This window comes from Alosa pseudoharengus, unplaced genomic scaffold, assembly GCF_046254945.1.
Source record: "Alosa pseudoharengus isolate Yale_2024_CS ecotype anadromous, Long Island Sound unplaced genomic scaffold, YU_APseudo_1.1 YU_APseudo_1.1_scf_13, whole genome shotgun sequence".
NCBI classification, from domain to species: Eukaryota; Metazoa; Chordata; class Actinopteri; order Clupeiformes; family Clupeidae; genus Alosa; species Alosa pseudoharengus.
Genome location: NW_027468598.1, coordinates 17,403,192 through 17,420,095, shown reverse-complemented (window position 1 = coordinate 17,420,095; position 16,904 = coordinate 17,403,192). Strand labels below are relative to the sequence as shown.

The 16,904-nt window shown below is 45.7% G+C and overlaps 1 protein-coding gene across 2 annotated transcripts in view; it reads right to left on the bottom strand.

The window, feature by feature from the left end:
* The window catches only part of fgf12b (fibroblast growth factor 12b), a 30,040-nt gene that overhangs the window by 4,608 nt on the left and 8,528 nt on the right, over positions 1 to 16,904 (bottom strand). Inside the window, exons 1-3 of one of the 2 annotated variants that reach the window (XM_076281540.1) lie at positions 9,383 to 9,581; positions 7,787 to 7,897; positions 3,259 to 3,362 (exon numbers count right to left, since the gene is read on the bottom strand). In XM_076281540.1, coding sequence (XP_076137655.1) covers positions 3,259 to 3,362; positions 7,787 to 7,897; positions 9,383 to 9,581 — 414 coding nt within the window. Of the gene's footprint in view, positions 1 to 3,258; positions 3,363 to 7,786; positions 7,898 to 9,382; positions 9,582 to 16,904 lie in introns of those variants that run through there. The other variant, XM_076281541.1, reaches the window with a different exon arrangement.

The following is a 16,904-nucleotide window of genomic DNA, read 5'->3' as shown; positions in this document are numbered from 1 at the left end:
ATGTAAATATCGTGGAGTCCTGCCCCAAAAACTTGAGAATAACAAAAATCAAGTCTGGATAATCCTCACCCAGCATCACACCTTCACACTAGCTCATTAACACCCGCAGTCTTTCCAGTGTTATAATTAACACCATGACACCTTCATGGGAAGAAGACGCCCTGTGAACAGGGGGTAAAGTGTCTGTGCATGTAACACTCAAACAGCCGAGGGTTTAGCAGCATAGGCCCTGTGGATAGTGCTGGTCGAGCTGGTATCTTGGCAGATGCCAATGAGTCATTAAAGTATCTCTTTGGATATCAAAAGTTATAACTCCCGCTGATTGTAATGGGGGCATCTCTTGGTACAAATGCTGGCCTACCAGTTGCCTACCAGTTGCTATGATGTTAATGTATGTTGTTGGATTATTTGATTGTAAATAAAATAAATGACTTACCTAAAGGCCTATTCAAACCAAAGATTCAGAACTAGACAAGCTGCAACATTCTATAACCAGCAATTTGCTGCAAAACACATTCTAAAAAACTGTGGATTCAAACCAGTGCAACAACTCGCAACAGCACCACCGTTTCCATAATAACGCCTTTTTTATACACCTCTCGTTGTAGTTAGATATGAACTAGCTTGCTAGGCCTTAACTTAACATACTGTAGGTTCGGTTGGGCTACATCAGAAACGGTTGATAAAGCATGTATATTAAGGATCTTTGGCTACATTAAGACAGAGAGGTGCTAATTGGGCCTGTTGTTGAATGACATACTGTGAGCTAGCAAAGTGAGGCTGGTGACTGATGTAGACTAGCTTGCCTACACCACTGCTGGCCCATATTACTGGCACGTGTCTTTGACCCACTAGCTGTCCAGGAATCTGTGGCTCTTGGCTGAAAAATAGGCGCGCCTGTGCCAACAAACACTCTTTCTCTTCAAACACAATCACAGACGCCATCATCACTCAGAAGTCATTACGGCTCCCAAAGTCCACTGTGCAAAGTCATGAAAAGAGACGCCGCACAAATGGTTTTGTAATCTCTGTAACAAATCAAAACAAATGATGTGTTCAATTATTGAAACATTTTCAGTTAGATTGCATTTGGAAGGAACATTTCCATTCACCCCGTAGCAATGCTTTCCCTATTCTGGACAGTCTCTCTCTCTCTCTCTCTCTGTCTCTCTCTCTCTCTCTCTCTCTCTCTCATAATGAATGTCTCACAACACAGAGCTGCTCCACCTGCTCAAGGAGAACTCTATCCATTTAATTAGAACGCTCTTTGGTCAATTAAAAGTCGTGTTCTTGACAGATTGGTGTCTCCAGGGCAGCAGGGAGTGGAAGATATGGGTGACTCGGCATAACAGAACACACGCACACACACACACACACACACACACACACACACACACACACACACACACACACACACACACACACACACACACACATACACATACACACACACACGCACACACACACAAACACAGTTCACTAAAAGAGCCTTCTTAGTTTGGCACTATAGAGATGGAGATCTGAGGAAGCAAGGCTGCCTATTGTCATTGCCCTCTCACAGGATGTGGATGTCCAGACTCCAGACTATGGGAAAAGAGATTACCAAAAATGTCTGACATGATGACATGACTTTTTGTCAGCTTTGTCATGGGGCATTGCAGACAACAAATTGCTGGTTGTTGAATGTCACACTACAAGACCCGTTCTTTATTCGGGCCCAGTGCTGAAAATGTGTCTGACAGCTAAACATAATCATAGCTAAATCAGACCCACTAGTAAAATATGAATCAAATTATTTTTTGTTCATTTCATTAGTTTGGTTCTCTATGAAATTCATCTATCTATAGATATAATTTCAACAATTTTAACATTCAAAAAAACCCTGATGCTAAAATGGTTGTAGCTTTGCAAAACTCCGAGTACATCCATTATTGCTGCTGCTATATGCGGTGATCCAGTGTTATGCATTTGTAGGGCATCGCAGGGCTTCTGACAGCATATCAAGTGAAGATCACTGGATTCATGAAAGGAGAAGTTCTTTGCGGTCATCTCTGAATATGGAATAAAGGCCCTTATTTTAAACTTTCAGAGTGGAGAGGTTTTTAATAATGGATGTGTATGGGCTCATAGCACAAGAGCTCACAAAGCCACCAGCCCCACTCCATTGCAATGGGAGACATGTGGGGAGAGCGATGCTGAGAGCTCTCTCTCTCACACACACACACACACACTTACACACACACACACACACACACACACACACACACACACCCATGGATGCATGCACACACACACACATACACAAATGTTCTAAAATATTGCCATGTATACACACACACACACACACACACACAATTGAACACTAGAGCCCCTTCGCTTTATGTTTAATGTCAAGCAGATTAATACTGCTCCAAACCACTGCTGCTCTACTCCCGTGGGAATTTATTCACCCCCCGAAATATGCTGCTGATCTTGGCCCAAGAGAATAAAGAGGCCTCCAACACCCATCCCCATACCAACCCACTATGGCCAACACACACACACACACACACACACACACACACACACACACACACAGACACACACACACACACACACACACACACACACACACACACACACACACACAGACACACACCACCCCTTAAGCACAATGAGGGAATGGGGGGCCATAATGGAGTCTGTATAACGGTCTGTATAAATCTGAGTGCTTGGAGTTAGTGTGTGTGTGTGTGTGTGTGTGTGTGTGTGTGTGTGTGTGTGTGTGTGTGTGTGTGTGTGTGTGTGTGTGTGTGTGTTTGAGTGTGTGTGTGTGTGTGTGTGTGTGTGTGTGTGTGTGTGTGTGTGTGTGTGTGTGTGTGTGTGTGTGTGAGAGTGTTGGAGGCCAGAGATAAAATCTCCATTTATCTGCTGTTATTATTTGCTCAGTGCTGCTTTTGGCTCTCTGGTGAGTGGAATGAAAACTGTCCCAGTGAAACAGAGGAGCCGGGGAGAGAGAGAGAGAGATGTGTGTGTGTGTGTGTGTGTGTGTTGTATCGGGTGAACATTTGTCCTGAACTGTGGGTTCAGGGAGTATAAAACATCAAAACAGAAAATAGCAACCAAACAACGCCCGCCCCAATCTAGAGACTCCACTATAAAAAGTACTATTGCAGTAGCACGGAGAACAGCAGAAGCCAAAGAAAGAAGGGAAGACAAGAGAAGACAGGGGAGATGAGAAGACGAGAGAGGAGGGAAAAAAGGAGAGTTGGTTCTTACTGAGGTGTAGAGGAAGCCCTCTCCGTTCATCGCCACGTAGAGTCCGGTCTTGACCGCCTGAATGGCCACCACTCGCAGGCCCACTGGGATGAGGTTAAACAGGGCTGTGGGGCAGAGAGCAGAGCAGAACACTCACACACCCGGACACAGGTACATACACCGTAACACAGGTACACACACACACACATTAACACAGGTAAACACACACCTGAACACAAGTACATACACAGTAACACAAGTACACACACACACACACACGCATTAACACAGGTAAACACACACCTGAACACTGTACATGTACACAGTAACACAGGTACACACACACAAACATTACCACAGGAAAACACACACCTGAACACAGGTACATACACAGTAACACAGGTACACACACTCACACACACATTAACACAGGTAAACACACACCTGAACACGGGACCCGACGGGTCAGGTCGGGTTCGGACAAATATTTAGAAATGATACAGCTTCGCTGTGCGGCGGTCATAATAATAGAACATCACAATTCATTTATTATTCCGTGCCCAAGTGGTGGCATAGTGTCTGGTGCGTTCCGTTCATCCACCACCCAACACCCAGGATAAACAGGAAAGCCATTACAGCCAGAGAGAGAGAATGAGAGAGGGAGAGAGAGAGAGAGAATGAAAGAGAGAGAGAATGAGAGAGAATGAAAGAGAGAGAGGGAGACAGAGAGAGAGAATGAGAGAGAGAGAGGGGGAGAGAGAGAGAGAGAAAGAGAGAGAGAGAGAGGCAGAAGAGTTTCAGGTAGAAAAGGTGGCAGGCAGGTGAATAGGGGGTCAGGTGTGTGTTCTGATGTGAAAGGAGGCTGAGATAGGAGAAGGTGATAGACCTAAGAGGCCTGAATCAGATATAGAGGCTTTAGAGAGAGAGAGAGAGAAGGGGGGAGTAGCGAGAGGGAGGGAGGAGAGAGAGAGAGTTTGCTAAGGGGAATGTGCCAACGCTGGCTTGTCCAACGCACCGATTTAGTTTCACTGTGCGGAAATCGACAGGCTCTTTGTTGGGCCACAAATTGCGTTTGGATGGCGGAAGAGAAAAGAAGGGAGCGACTGAGTGTGGGGCTCGCCAGCAGGAGAAGAAAAGGAAGAGAGAGAGAAGAAAGGAGGAGAGAAAGAAGGGGGGCAGGTTCTATTCCGACAGAGGAGTGGATTAGGACGAGGAGTGTGGAGGTTGAAGGGAGGAATGTCGGGGGAGGATGGATCAGAGAGAATGTGTCAGGATGATGTGAGAGCGCACATATCACTGAACGTGTGTGGGATAGAGAGATAGAGGACAGATCTGGAGAGAGCTCGCAGGATATATGCTTTGTGTGTGTGTGTGTGTGTGTGTGTGCATATGTGTGTGTTTGTGTGTGTGTGTGTGTGTGTGTGTGTGTGTGTGTGTGTGGATATATGCTTTGTGTGTGCGCGTGTGTGTGTGTATGTGTGTGTGTGTGTGTGTGTGTGTGTGTGTGTGTGTGTGTGGATATATGCTTTGTGTGTGTGTGTGTGTGCGCGTGTGTGTGTGTGTGTGTGTGTGTGTGTGTGTGTGTGTGTGTGTGTGTGTGTGTGTGTGTGTGTGTACATGCATGAGCTTCTGAGAGAGACTGCTAGTGTACGGGGGTGTGTTGGATACATAGAAAAGAGGAGTGTGGTCCTTGTGAGAGAGTGGTGTGTGTGTGTGTGTGTGTGTGTGTGTGTGTGTGTGTGTGTCTCTGAGCTGCACTATATTCTCTGTGCCTCCCAGTAAAATAGCATCCATCCATCCCAGCTGGAGAGGGAACTGTGCCCGGGTGGGTGGAGATACAGTATCTGTGTGCGCTACCACTAACAGTGGGAGAGAGCAGCCTGCATACCTACTGTAAGGCCCAAACACTCACACCCATACCAAACATGTACACCAACAAACAACATATTCACCCATACCATATTTACATATTAATGTGACACAGTATGGTGGATCATGGCTGCCTAACAAACTCATACCATACACCTGTCACCAACATATTTTGGTATGGACTACTAGCTTCTCTGAAGCTGTTAACCAGAAAGCCTGATAAAGTATTATAGATCAATAATTCAGAAGTTCAATAATCATATGTAGATGAAAATGTAAAATCATCACCACTATGTAATTTTAAAATCTTCTCACCCAGAATAGAAAAAGGAACAGAGGTGCCCAATATTGGGGTAGAACCCTGGCAGTGTTCAGTGCCGCGGATTCCTGTATTCTCATTTAGAGCCTCAGACAAAGCTCTTTAATACCTTCGTCATTAAGTCCTGTAATGCCAACCTTATCGAGCGCTATAATGCCAATATTACAAAGGCAGCGCCAACACCAGTCCTGGATAGCGCCGTGCTAAGCCTGTTGGTCGCGCTAACGTGGACGTGCCTGATAAAAGTAAAACACAGTAAGGGCTAGGTGGTATCATCCGCGTGGACACAAATCCCGGGATAAGACGCCAGTGGGGAAAAATACTCCAGCAGCGTGCGTGGGCGCCTTTGAGCTGAAAGAGGGAGAGGAGGACAGGAGGAGAAGAAGAGAGGAGAGGAGAGAGGGATGGAGGGAGTCGGTGAGAGGGATGGAGGGTACGGGGGGATGTACAGGGGGAGTGTGTGTGGGGGGGGGGGGGGCAGAATGGAGAAAAGGAGCAGGTGTTACGCAGAAACACACACACACACACCTACTAAAAAAAGAGAAAATGAGTAGGGAGAAAGTGAGAGACAGAGAGAGAGAGAGACAGAGAGAGAGAGAGAGAGAGAGAGCCTATAGCAGAAACAGAGTGAGCGTAAAATGCCACTGGCCACCTCTAGCCAAGCATTAATCCTTTCTCACACAAACGCTGAGCGGCTTCAGTCACCCATCCAGCGGTGTCGCCCCACACTCACTGCCCAGCACTGGCCTGGGCTCTGGGGCTGAAACTGGCAGGGCCACCAACGTATGCAAGAGCCCTGGAGCCCAGCACCAGCCCCAGCATCAGTCCCAGCCCCAGTGCAATGCCAGCTGTTCCCTCACCACTCCGCTCAGCAGGTACCTGATGTTTTCCCCTCTTTCTCTCTTTTTTTCACTTATTCACTCTTTCTTCTGCTTTTTTATTTATCTTTCTTACTTCACTGATTATGTGATTATATGTTTGTTTTGGTGCCTTATGTGTCTCTCTCAGTAGAGTCCTTTCTCTCTCTGATTACTCTAACATGGATCAGATGTGTACTTTACCTTGCCCTGTGCACTCCATGCAGATACTGCAGCTAAACCACACAGCAAGCACCCACCAACATTCATTTGTACTGTCTCAGAACCCTGCCATTCAGCAACAACAGGAGATATTTGACTCTACTGTAGTTATTTTCAAGGGTGCACTCCAAACACAGAAAACCCTTCTGATGCATATACAATTATATATACACCTGATCATTCGTTCAGAATTCAGAAACTCCAATCAACTGCATATATTATATATATTATATCCCTACAGGATTATCAATAAATAACTTGTTTTCCCTCCACATAGTTATTTATGGAGAATAGGTTGTCGCCGTCCCGCATGGCTCCCCTCCATCGTCTGCCGTGATCACCACACGGTGAATTCAAATCCATCTGTCCAGCCAGGCTCTCCTACCGCAGACCAAATTGTTCATCCACTCAGGCTGGGAGGTAAACATCCACCACTTCTCTCTGAGCTGTCAGCTGTCTCTCTGTCAGAGGACGTCTTCCGTCTCTCTCCCACTTCTCCCTCTCTCTCTCTCTCTCTCTCTCTCTCTCTCTCAGCCCGTCACTGTGGTGGACGGACGTGCCCTCTCACCCTGACAGCAAGTAGATTTTGTTTTAGGGGGAAAGACGGACGATAGGTAGCACTTATGGAGAGATGGACTGAGCTTAGTCGACTAAGAATAGAGAATGAGAATAGAGAATGAGATTGGGAGAAAGAGAGAGAAAGAGAGAGAGAGAGAGAAGCAAAGAAAGACAGAATGAAAGAAGGGGTTAGAGAGGGAGGGCAAGTCTGAAAGATGGACAGACTGAAGAAGGAAGAGCGAGAGAAGGAGAGGTAGACGGAGAGAGAAAGTGCTATCCATCATTTTGTTTGGCACATGCTCAGGCTGAGGGTCAGAGGCTGGCGCTGGAGCTGGAGAAGGCGAGCCTGAGGCTGGACAGCTGAGAGCCCACAGTGTGCATGAGCGAGAGCGAGGACGCCATGATGACAAATGACGAGTCCAACGAGTGCAGGTGACAATGATGTACGAGAAGGAGGAGGGGGAGGAGGGATATGTGGGTGCAGGGGGGCAGTAAGGTGTAAGGCGGATAGTGTTGTGTGTGTGTATGTCTGTGTGTGTGTGTGTGTGTGTGTGGGGGGGGGGGTCCTGCCACCCAAAGTGTGTGTGTGGGGGGTGGGGGGGGGGGGGTCTTGCCATCCAAAACCATGACAAAAAGGTGGTGTCCCAAAGAGATGTGTGTGTGTGTGTGTGTGTGTGTGCATGTGTGTGTGTGTGTGCGCGGGTGCATGTGTGTGTGTACTTACTGTAGTCACTGTTCTCGTCTTTGCTCCCATTGATAGTGCCATCGGGCTGCATCTGCAGGTAGAAGCCCTGCTCGCTGAACAGTCGCGTCACAATGCCTTTCAGCTGTGGCTCTGCAACACAAAACACACACACAACACAGGTCAGACCGTACGTATACACACACACACACACACAACACAGGTCAGACCGTACGTATACAGACACACACACACACACACACACACAACACAGGTCAGACCGTACGTATACAGACACACACACACACACAACACAGGTCAGACCGTACGTATACAGACACACACACACACACAACACAGGTCAGACCGTACGTATACAGACACACACACACACACAACACAGGTCAGACCGTACGTATACAGACACACACACACACACACTAACAATAATAATATTCTGCAACAGAACAATTACTAAGCATAACACAGTTTTACACAAACATTGTTTATAGAAAAAAACATGTTGCTATGTCATTCATAGGAGATGACACAATCAGCATTCAGTCCCATATTCGGGGACACACCCACTTGTGGGGTCCCCAAGGGTGCAAAATCCATGAGATAGAGAGGAACAGTCATTCAGGAAGGGCTGGCAATAAACTTCGCCTATACATACAAATCAACTTGGCCCAGCTTCCATTAATGACAAGCACTTTAACCAAGGACATTTTCACCCAAAGTCGGCTTGTGCAAATACAAGGTCCTTGTTTTATTCAAAGAAAGAGAAAAACAGATTGCAGGACAGCACTGAAATACTGGAAATACCTCACACATACACACACACGTGCGCGCGCGTACATACACACACACGTGCGCGCGCACACACACACACACACACACAGAGACTAGGTGCAACACTTTTGCACATTAGCCCCAATCTTCTCCTTAATACCGATTAAGACCAACATGTGGGATTTGCGAACCCTCGTTTTCTTTTTTCCGCTAGAATGGTGTGAAAATCAGCCTGCTCTGACTTGCAACTGTATATGCTTATGAATGAAGAACTTTGCGGGATTACTTTCTGATGATTCCGCCACACATCTTTGATTGATTCCTCTCTCTCTGTCCGGGCCAGGGAGATTGGTTAAGGTTGTGCATGCAATAAAGGCCCTTACTCAACAAAGCCCGCCAGCACTGGCACCCATTCCATCAATAAAACCGGGCCTTGTCAATGGTGCTTAACCTCACACGGGCCGACCGCCGCAGCAAAGACCGGCTTAGTAAACATTCACCTGTAAACATGCCATGCTAGAGCGGTGGTCTTTGCTGCAATGCAGTGTTAATTTCCTGTGTGCAAAATTCAGGTGCAGGGTTAACATTACATGATACAAACTGGTATCATAATTCCACCAACAGATTAAATTCGGGGGAATAATGGATAACCTTTAATTATTTATAACTGCACGCCAAGTAAGGCAATACGGAGTCACTCTGAAATTAGTGTAAAAACATTGCAGCCTAAATAGCTGACATCCTCTGGACATGATGGTGTAAGACAGTGTGTCAGTGACCACTTACACAACTGCAAAGCGCTATAAAGAAGACCTCCAGGACGTATTGCTGTCAAAAGTTACTGACCTGGTTTCCGCCGAACAGGTCTTTTCTTTCCGCTGCAAAATCGAACTTTGCTGAAAACCCCGAAGATATGCCTTGCGCACACAGACCGAGGGTCTTTGCTCGGGCTGGTACGGCGCTTGGAGGTAGCAACACGGTCGTTGTTAGTCTCCCGTGCTTGGCGTTTCTGTCGGATCAGGGAGCTGGCTATCGCCGCAGCCATCTCCCCGTGAACTATCCAGTATGCTGAGGGCGCCGGTTACCGATCGGACTGACAAGTGTGAAGTGATCCGAAAGAAAATTATATTTGAGTTCTGATTATTAACTGTGTAATGTCGCATGAGCTTCTTCACGGGAGCAGCCACGCGCCTCCGGGATTGGAAGTGCCAGTTCATTAAATCGAAAGTATTCTAAAACAGCAGTAATTGAGATGTTACCGTTACATACGTAAGTGCTTTATGATCATGTCTCTTAAAATACAAAACTGTCTCCACCTATTTTAATTTATGACCTCATTTCAAAACGCTGCGCAGTTTCCGTCCGTGTCTCTCTCCACAGATATTCCAAAGGGATGCAGAGGCAAAAATGATTTCTTTTCAAAATGTATTCCGGTGTGATTAGGTGTTCGTCTTTGCGACACGCTCTTCCATGCGTGTGGCATGCAGATGACCAACTCCTCAAGTTGTCTGTAAGTGGCTCTGCAACCTGTCTGCGATGCGCGAGAACGTACAGCTCGACTGTCAGCAGGCTGACTCCCGCGTGTCCGCGAGCTGCATATTTGTCAGCTGTTTGACTGCTCCGTACGATGTGCATTAAACCTGTGCATTAAAGGACAATTAATTCCGTATTCCGTTTTCCGAACTTACAGAGAATATACATCAACATGTTGCATTAATGCCTTCTTCTCGATGTAAAAAACAAGTAGTTCAACACTGTACAGACCTTAACAGAAAAAAATCGATTGCGCAGACCGATATAAAATCATATTACTGCTATACTGCCGTGACCTCTCTATTACGATTCTTCGGTAGTAAACACTCTGACAGCTTTGTCCTCTCTACGCAATCCTACGTGATCTATATTCGTAAGAGGCATTCTCGGCGTCTCGAAGAAAAAGTCTAGTGAAACGAGGGGAAGAGAAGAGGGAGGGGGTTCAAGCGCCAGGGAAAAAACAACCATTTACAGCCAGTGAGCGAGGTCGAGAACTGGGCTGAGAGCCACAGATGTCCCTCAAAATGAGTTTCAGGACAACAGAAAAGCCGTGATGCCCTCTCCTTAGAATAGAATGGTCCACTCAGACCTACATCACACTCAGACACAGTAAGCAGATCAGTGTATGCAAGGGTCACGCTTTGTCAGGCGCTTGCGTATTTCATTTAAAGGAACCATATGTAAGAAATGTATTTCAATTAATCATAAAATGGCCCTGATATGTCACTAGACATTAAGAAATCATGTTCATTTCAAATACTTATATCATTGATAGCAGTAGTCATGCCAGGATATTGTCATTTAAAAAGTGAAGTTGCAGCCCTCAACTGATGTTGATGTTGTGTTTTGTCATGTCATGTTGTGTTTTGGCCTGATGCGCCACCTTCCACCTATCTACTAATCACAAAGTCAGTAGTGTTTCAGCATTCCGGGTTGGCAACCTCGAGTCAGGGGGGAGGGGGAGGGTATACAACGCTCTACAGTCATTTGAAAGTGATTGCAGTACCAGTTTTGGCCACAATCTTACATATGGTTCCTTTAACCAATTTTATTCAGTTTTACACACCTAGGTTTTTAAGTTCGTCATAAACTAAACTGAAATGTGACTCCAAACAGCAAGAAACTTCAAGATAGCGTTCTGTATAGTGTGTGTGTGTGTGTGTGTGTGTGTGTGTGTGTAAACTAATAGCAACCTGATAGGCTGAAAGTGATGTCCCTTGGCTACTTTAAAACGGGTAGTGTAACAAACAATCAGCGTCTAATTTCTTGACTTGGAGCCTGTGAGTTGTTGGGGACATATCCGCCACAAAAGTGCTTTTCAACGCTTCCATGTTTTGTTAAACAGCACAATAATACTCGCTGGATCTTGTCTCATTAAACCCTATTGTTTTGATGATATAATAACGAGATGGAGTTTTGGATAACGCCGCCATTCTCGGGCCTTCCCTGGAGAGAAGTTTCAAGTTTTTTTTTTATTTAGAGTGCGCTCTGCGTGCTTGATGTTCGTCTTTTGCTACCCGCAAGCGACAGCCAGCGTAGCGTGAACATCATAGCTCCAGTGATCAGGAGGAGGAGGGGGAGGGGGGGGGGGGGGGGGGGGGGCTTCTCTTTTTTTACCCGCTATGTGGCGGTGTCGTGTCAAGCACAAACACTGCACTCAAGGCAAGTGAGCAATTACCACCGACAGGGACTTAAAATGCCTCTTACAGCACGGGTAAATTTGGTAACTGAGGAGTCCCTGAGTGCATGGCCAAAGATGTCTGTTTGGAATTTAGTATAGTTTCTCAGTAGGTTCTCTGTGCTTTTTTAAGCTACATTACTGATTTCCATAAATATCTTGCACCATATTCACGAAAATTACCTTCTGATCAAGGGCATCTAATCTCTGTGGCCATTAGCATTACCAATGAAGTTGAAGAGCAGCCGCAGAAATGACTGAGTGTGCTATTAAGTCCGTGACATTATCAGGCCCAAGCGCATGATGGCCAGTAGAACGGGTCAAACACACGCAAGAGCTGCGCCACCAAAATCCGCGTTCTATTTCATGCCAATCTCATTTGCGAGATTATTCGTCAGAGATGCATATTGACGTCCATGAATTTAGCAGTCAAACAGTTCGATTCAACTGCGAGAGAGTAACTGATGACGGACGTGCAATTAGTGGAGGTTGCCAATAACATCACCATCCGCGTAAAACGTCTCCAACTACCCGTCTATCCAATCTTGAAACTAGGAGCAAATGGAAGTCAGTACAGATTTACTGAGATCCGCAGGGGCCCTGACTGTAAATTGAGGCTGTGTGAATATAGGAACACTGAATCACACTGTGTCCAATTTCTCGTCTCATTGAAACCTTCGGAATAGCCTGAATATGCTAAGGCAAAAATATCCACTTAGCCCTCTTTTAACTTTTATTAAAAGAAAAGGCTCGATCAGTGATACGCCCATTAAGGCACTGGCGGTAATTATAATGCCTGGGAGACCCTGAGCATTTTAATCTTAAGTGATCAATTTATTTGCCTCCAGTAGGCTACCCTCACAGAAGGAACGCGCTGCGGGTTCGATGGTGGTGCCGTGCCATGCCTTGGCGCGCGGATGTCATTACCGTGACCTCTGATCGAGCAGTTTACGTATCGATTGTGAAAACTCAACACCAGCGCCTCCCGGCTGGGTGTCAATGCGAGCGGAGATCGATGGCCGACCAACGTCGTGATTCCGGTCCTCTTGAAAAAAAAATCAGAGATATTGTCAATAATTGCACTCACTTTCCACGAGGTTTAACTGTACTCAAACCACACCATTTGACAAACGGCCAGGCGAAGTTATTTAAGAAGCTGTAGTCTAAAGTAGGCCTATAGGACAGGTCAGCACACTCACATAATGTTTCCTGTCTGGCAAGTTCTTGGAAATTGGACTGCATCACTTTTTTGGGGATGTGAACAATATGTGTGTGTGTGTGTGTGTGTGTGTGTGTGTGTGTGTGTGTGTGTGTGTGTGTGTGTGTGTGTGTGTGTGTGTGTGTTCCTCTCTCTTGCGCTCTCTCTCTCTCTCTCTGTGTGTGTGTGTGTGTGTGAGAGAGAGAGAGAGAGAGAGAGAGAGAGAGAGTTGGCTCCCTGCCAGCATTACATACAGTATAACAGCAAACTGGGGCAGTAGGAGGAAGAGAGGAGGGGAGGATTGAGAGAGAGAGAGAGAGAGAAAAAGAGAGAATAGAAAGACAAAGCAGATGAGAGCATGATGATGTGTGTTCTGGTGAATTCTGTGTTCACAGGAGAGATAGATAGAGAGAGTGAGAGAGAGAGACAGAGAGAGAGAGTGAGAAAGAGAGAATAGAAAGACAAAGCAGATGAAAGCATGATGTTGTGTGTTCTGGTGAATACTGTGTTCACAGGAGAGAGAGATAGAGAGAGTGAGAGAGAGAGAGACAGAGAGAGAGAGTGAGAAAGAGAGAATAGAAAGACAAAGCAGATGAAAGCATGATGTTGTGTGTTCTGGTGAATACTGTGTTCACAGGAGAGATAGATAGAGAGAGTGAGAGAGAGAGACAGAGAGAGAGAGTGAGAAAGAGAGAATAGAAAGACAAAGCAGATGAGAGCATGATGATGTGTGTTCTGGTGAATACTGTGTTCACAGGAGAGAGATAGAGAGAGTGAGAGAGAGAGAGACAGAGAGAGGGTGAGAAAGAGAGAATAGAAAGACAAAGCAGGTGAGAGCATGATGATGTGCATTCTGGCTGAATACTGTGTTCACAGGAGAGAGAGCTGGTACACAGAAAACCTCTTCCTCCTCTTGCTGATGCACGTGAAGTGTTCACGCTCGTGCAAGTCACAGCATCTCCTATGCCATCACAGGAAGTCAGGGACAGGCAAGCCCAGTATACAACCCCAGTCCTGCCCTCAGGTCTGCTGCGTATCATCATGCCCCAGCCACAACAGGACTGTGGGTGCCATCTGCCAAACAAAGTTACACAGCAAAGGTAATGAGGTAGCCATTTCAACAGTTTCTTTTCTTTTTTTGTTTTGTTTTTTAAGTCAAAACCAAATGTGCCAAACATGGCTTTTGGCTTGGCCAAAAATGAACTGGTGAAATAGAGATGAGCCCAGCTCTATGAAGATTTGAGTGTGCTACCTTCTTACCTTTGGGTATTTACTGAGTTAGGAATCTTGATCTAATTTAGGTTTAGCACCACACACAAAGACTGGGAAAGTGCATCCTTTTAAACAAAAGGTTGCACATCAGTAAGAGCTTTTGTTTTCCGACACTGAACATACAGTCGCTGGCTGAACAGGACATGTTAACACATAAGGGAAGTGGGGGTGGAGAGCGGAGAGACAGTGGTGGAAAAAGGGAGAGGAGAGAGAGCGCGTAGTACCGAACAGCATCGAGCTTGGTGTATGGCACCGCAGCATATGCTGAAAGGCATTGCCACCCAGTGGACACTGTGAAGCACTGTTACAGCCATTTAGATTCACTTTCTAACGCGACGCTCCAAACAGCACAGAAAAGAGCAACACTTCTGCCAACAGTCGCTCTCTTTCTCTCTGTGATCTCTCTCTTTCTCTCTGCACATCACGCCCTCTTGATTTTTCTAGTGCTGGTGCTGTGGTATTAGGTCTCATACCCTCTCCTCTCCTCACTTAAGACTCATGTTCAATGGAATATATCTTTTTCTCTCTTTCTCTCTCTCTCTTTCTCTCTCTCTCTCTCATGCACGCACAAGTACACATGCACACAAGGACCTGCTCCTCGCTCTCTGATTTGACCGGGCGCATGTAAACACAGACACACAGCGGTGAGGAGAGCAGTAGTGTTTAAATGATTGATGGCCCCAGCGCTTGTCTCCACACTCCATTCCAAAAAGTAATCACTAATTCAGAGATTTGCCTCCTGCAAAATGCATGAGGCCCCCGACACAACCGGCTTTTAAACGGAATCTAAAAACATCTCGGACTGGCTCATCATGCACATGCTGACAGGGGTGGGAGAGAGATATATGTGGTAGGGGTCACAAGACTATACCATTCACTGTAATTCAAGGGGTAGAGATACCACCTATGACATCATAGAGTAGTAGGAGGCTGTTCAAATCGCATAGTAATGTACTGTACATCTAATTAGTTTAAGATCAACCTGACATCGCCCCACTAGAAGGAAAAGACACACAGTATGAATAGAAACATTACTTGAGTCTATACTATAGGCAAAAATGTGTTTTTGTCCTTGTTTCTGTCTATTTAAAGGAACTCATGACGGTGATGGGTGATGCGTTTACTCCTTCACTTCTATTCCCTTCACTATCCAAATGCACCAGCAGGGGGTGCCAGTGATCTCATCCTCGTCACCATGAGGTGACAAGCCTGAGATTGATGACTCATTCTGTTATGCTTACATTCTCGGTCATACCTAATGTCATTACGCTACAGTCAGCACCACTTGCCTGTGTGATGAGGGGAAACAGTTTGCGACTGCTCTGTGAGTAATGAACTCATATTAAGGGCAGAGGCAGCCACATTTAGGAAGAGAATATGTTTTACAGTGGGTGATGCTCGCATCTCGTCTGGTGTCGTATCCACAAGAGAAATTCTAGATAGGCCCAGGAATGGGTGAGAGCCAGGGGTGAGATGCCCCCATAGCATGCAGGTGTCCTTCTCCGCCAGGAGAGGGCGTTGTGGGTGCATTTGTGAGGGCCCTGGGGAGGGGATGGGGGAGGCAGGTTGCTCAAGAGCACAGCTGGGCAGGGTATAGCACTGGCTGATCGTATCCATGGCACCTCCATTATAGCTGTCTATTGCTTACCCATAACTGACATTATCTGGATGATATATGAGTGCTTAATAGATTGCCATTTGAGAAGGATACTTGGTGTGTCATGTTCACCCCTAGTCAACGTGTCGTTTATTAGAGATAAACAAATCCACTGAACGCTCAACTACTGAACAGTGGGCACACTTTTATTCAGCTGACTTACATGTTCCTGATTTAGACTCACATTCACTCGCACCTTAATATACGTACAAGGCCATGACCTGAAATGTATTTTTATTTAGTTGTTTATTTTGGGACATACTGTAACTAGGGCAATCTTCCTGTGTTTAGGTCACACAGAGGGCAGAAACATTTTTCTTGTAACATGTTACAAGTATTTAGTACGTGTTTTGTATCATGTTTGTATTTTTTTTAAAAAGCATACAAAGTAGTGTGTTTCTATATTTCTAGATTCTTTCAGAATTATTTCAATGTTAAACAAGAGTTTCATATCATATAATATGAAAGATATATTAGATTTCTTGCTCTGATGTAAACTGACAGGGCGACCCACTCTCACATAGATTTCTAAATCAAGGACAGAAGGAATACTCAAACTCATGTCACACCTTCCGACTAATTAGCGATAGCATGCTAACCAGTTCCAACCCACACCTTCCCACATCTCACCAAACACAGTGTATCTGTTAACTCATTAACTCACCGCAATGCTCCCACTCTCTCTTACACACACACACACACACATACAAAAACACACACACACACACACACACACACACATATACACACACACCCTCATAGTCACTCCCTTTTTTCATCTGCTGTCACACATAAACACAAACACTGCGAGATGGACAAAGATTTAGAGGACAAGAGTGTTCCTTCAATTATTGAAGAGCTTCCATTAAGCTCTATCGTGGGAGAGGGAAACTAGTGCTAAAATAGTAAACAGGCTACAAGAGCACAAAAGTGTGTGCGCGCACACACACATACACAAATAGATACACACACACACACACACACACACATACACAAATAGATACACACACATATACACAAATAGATACAC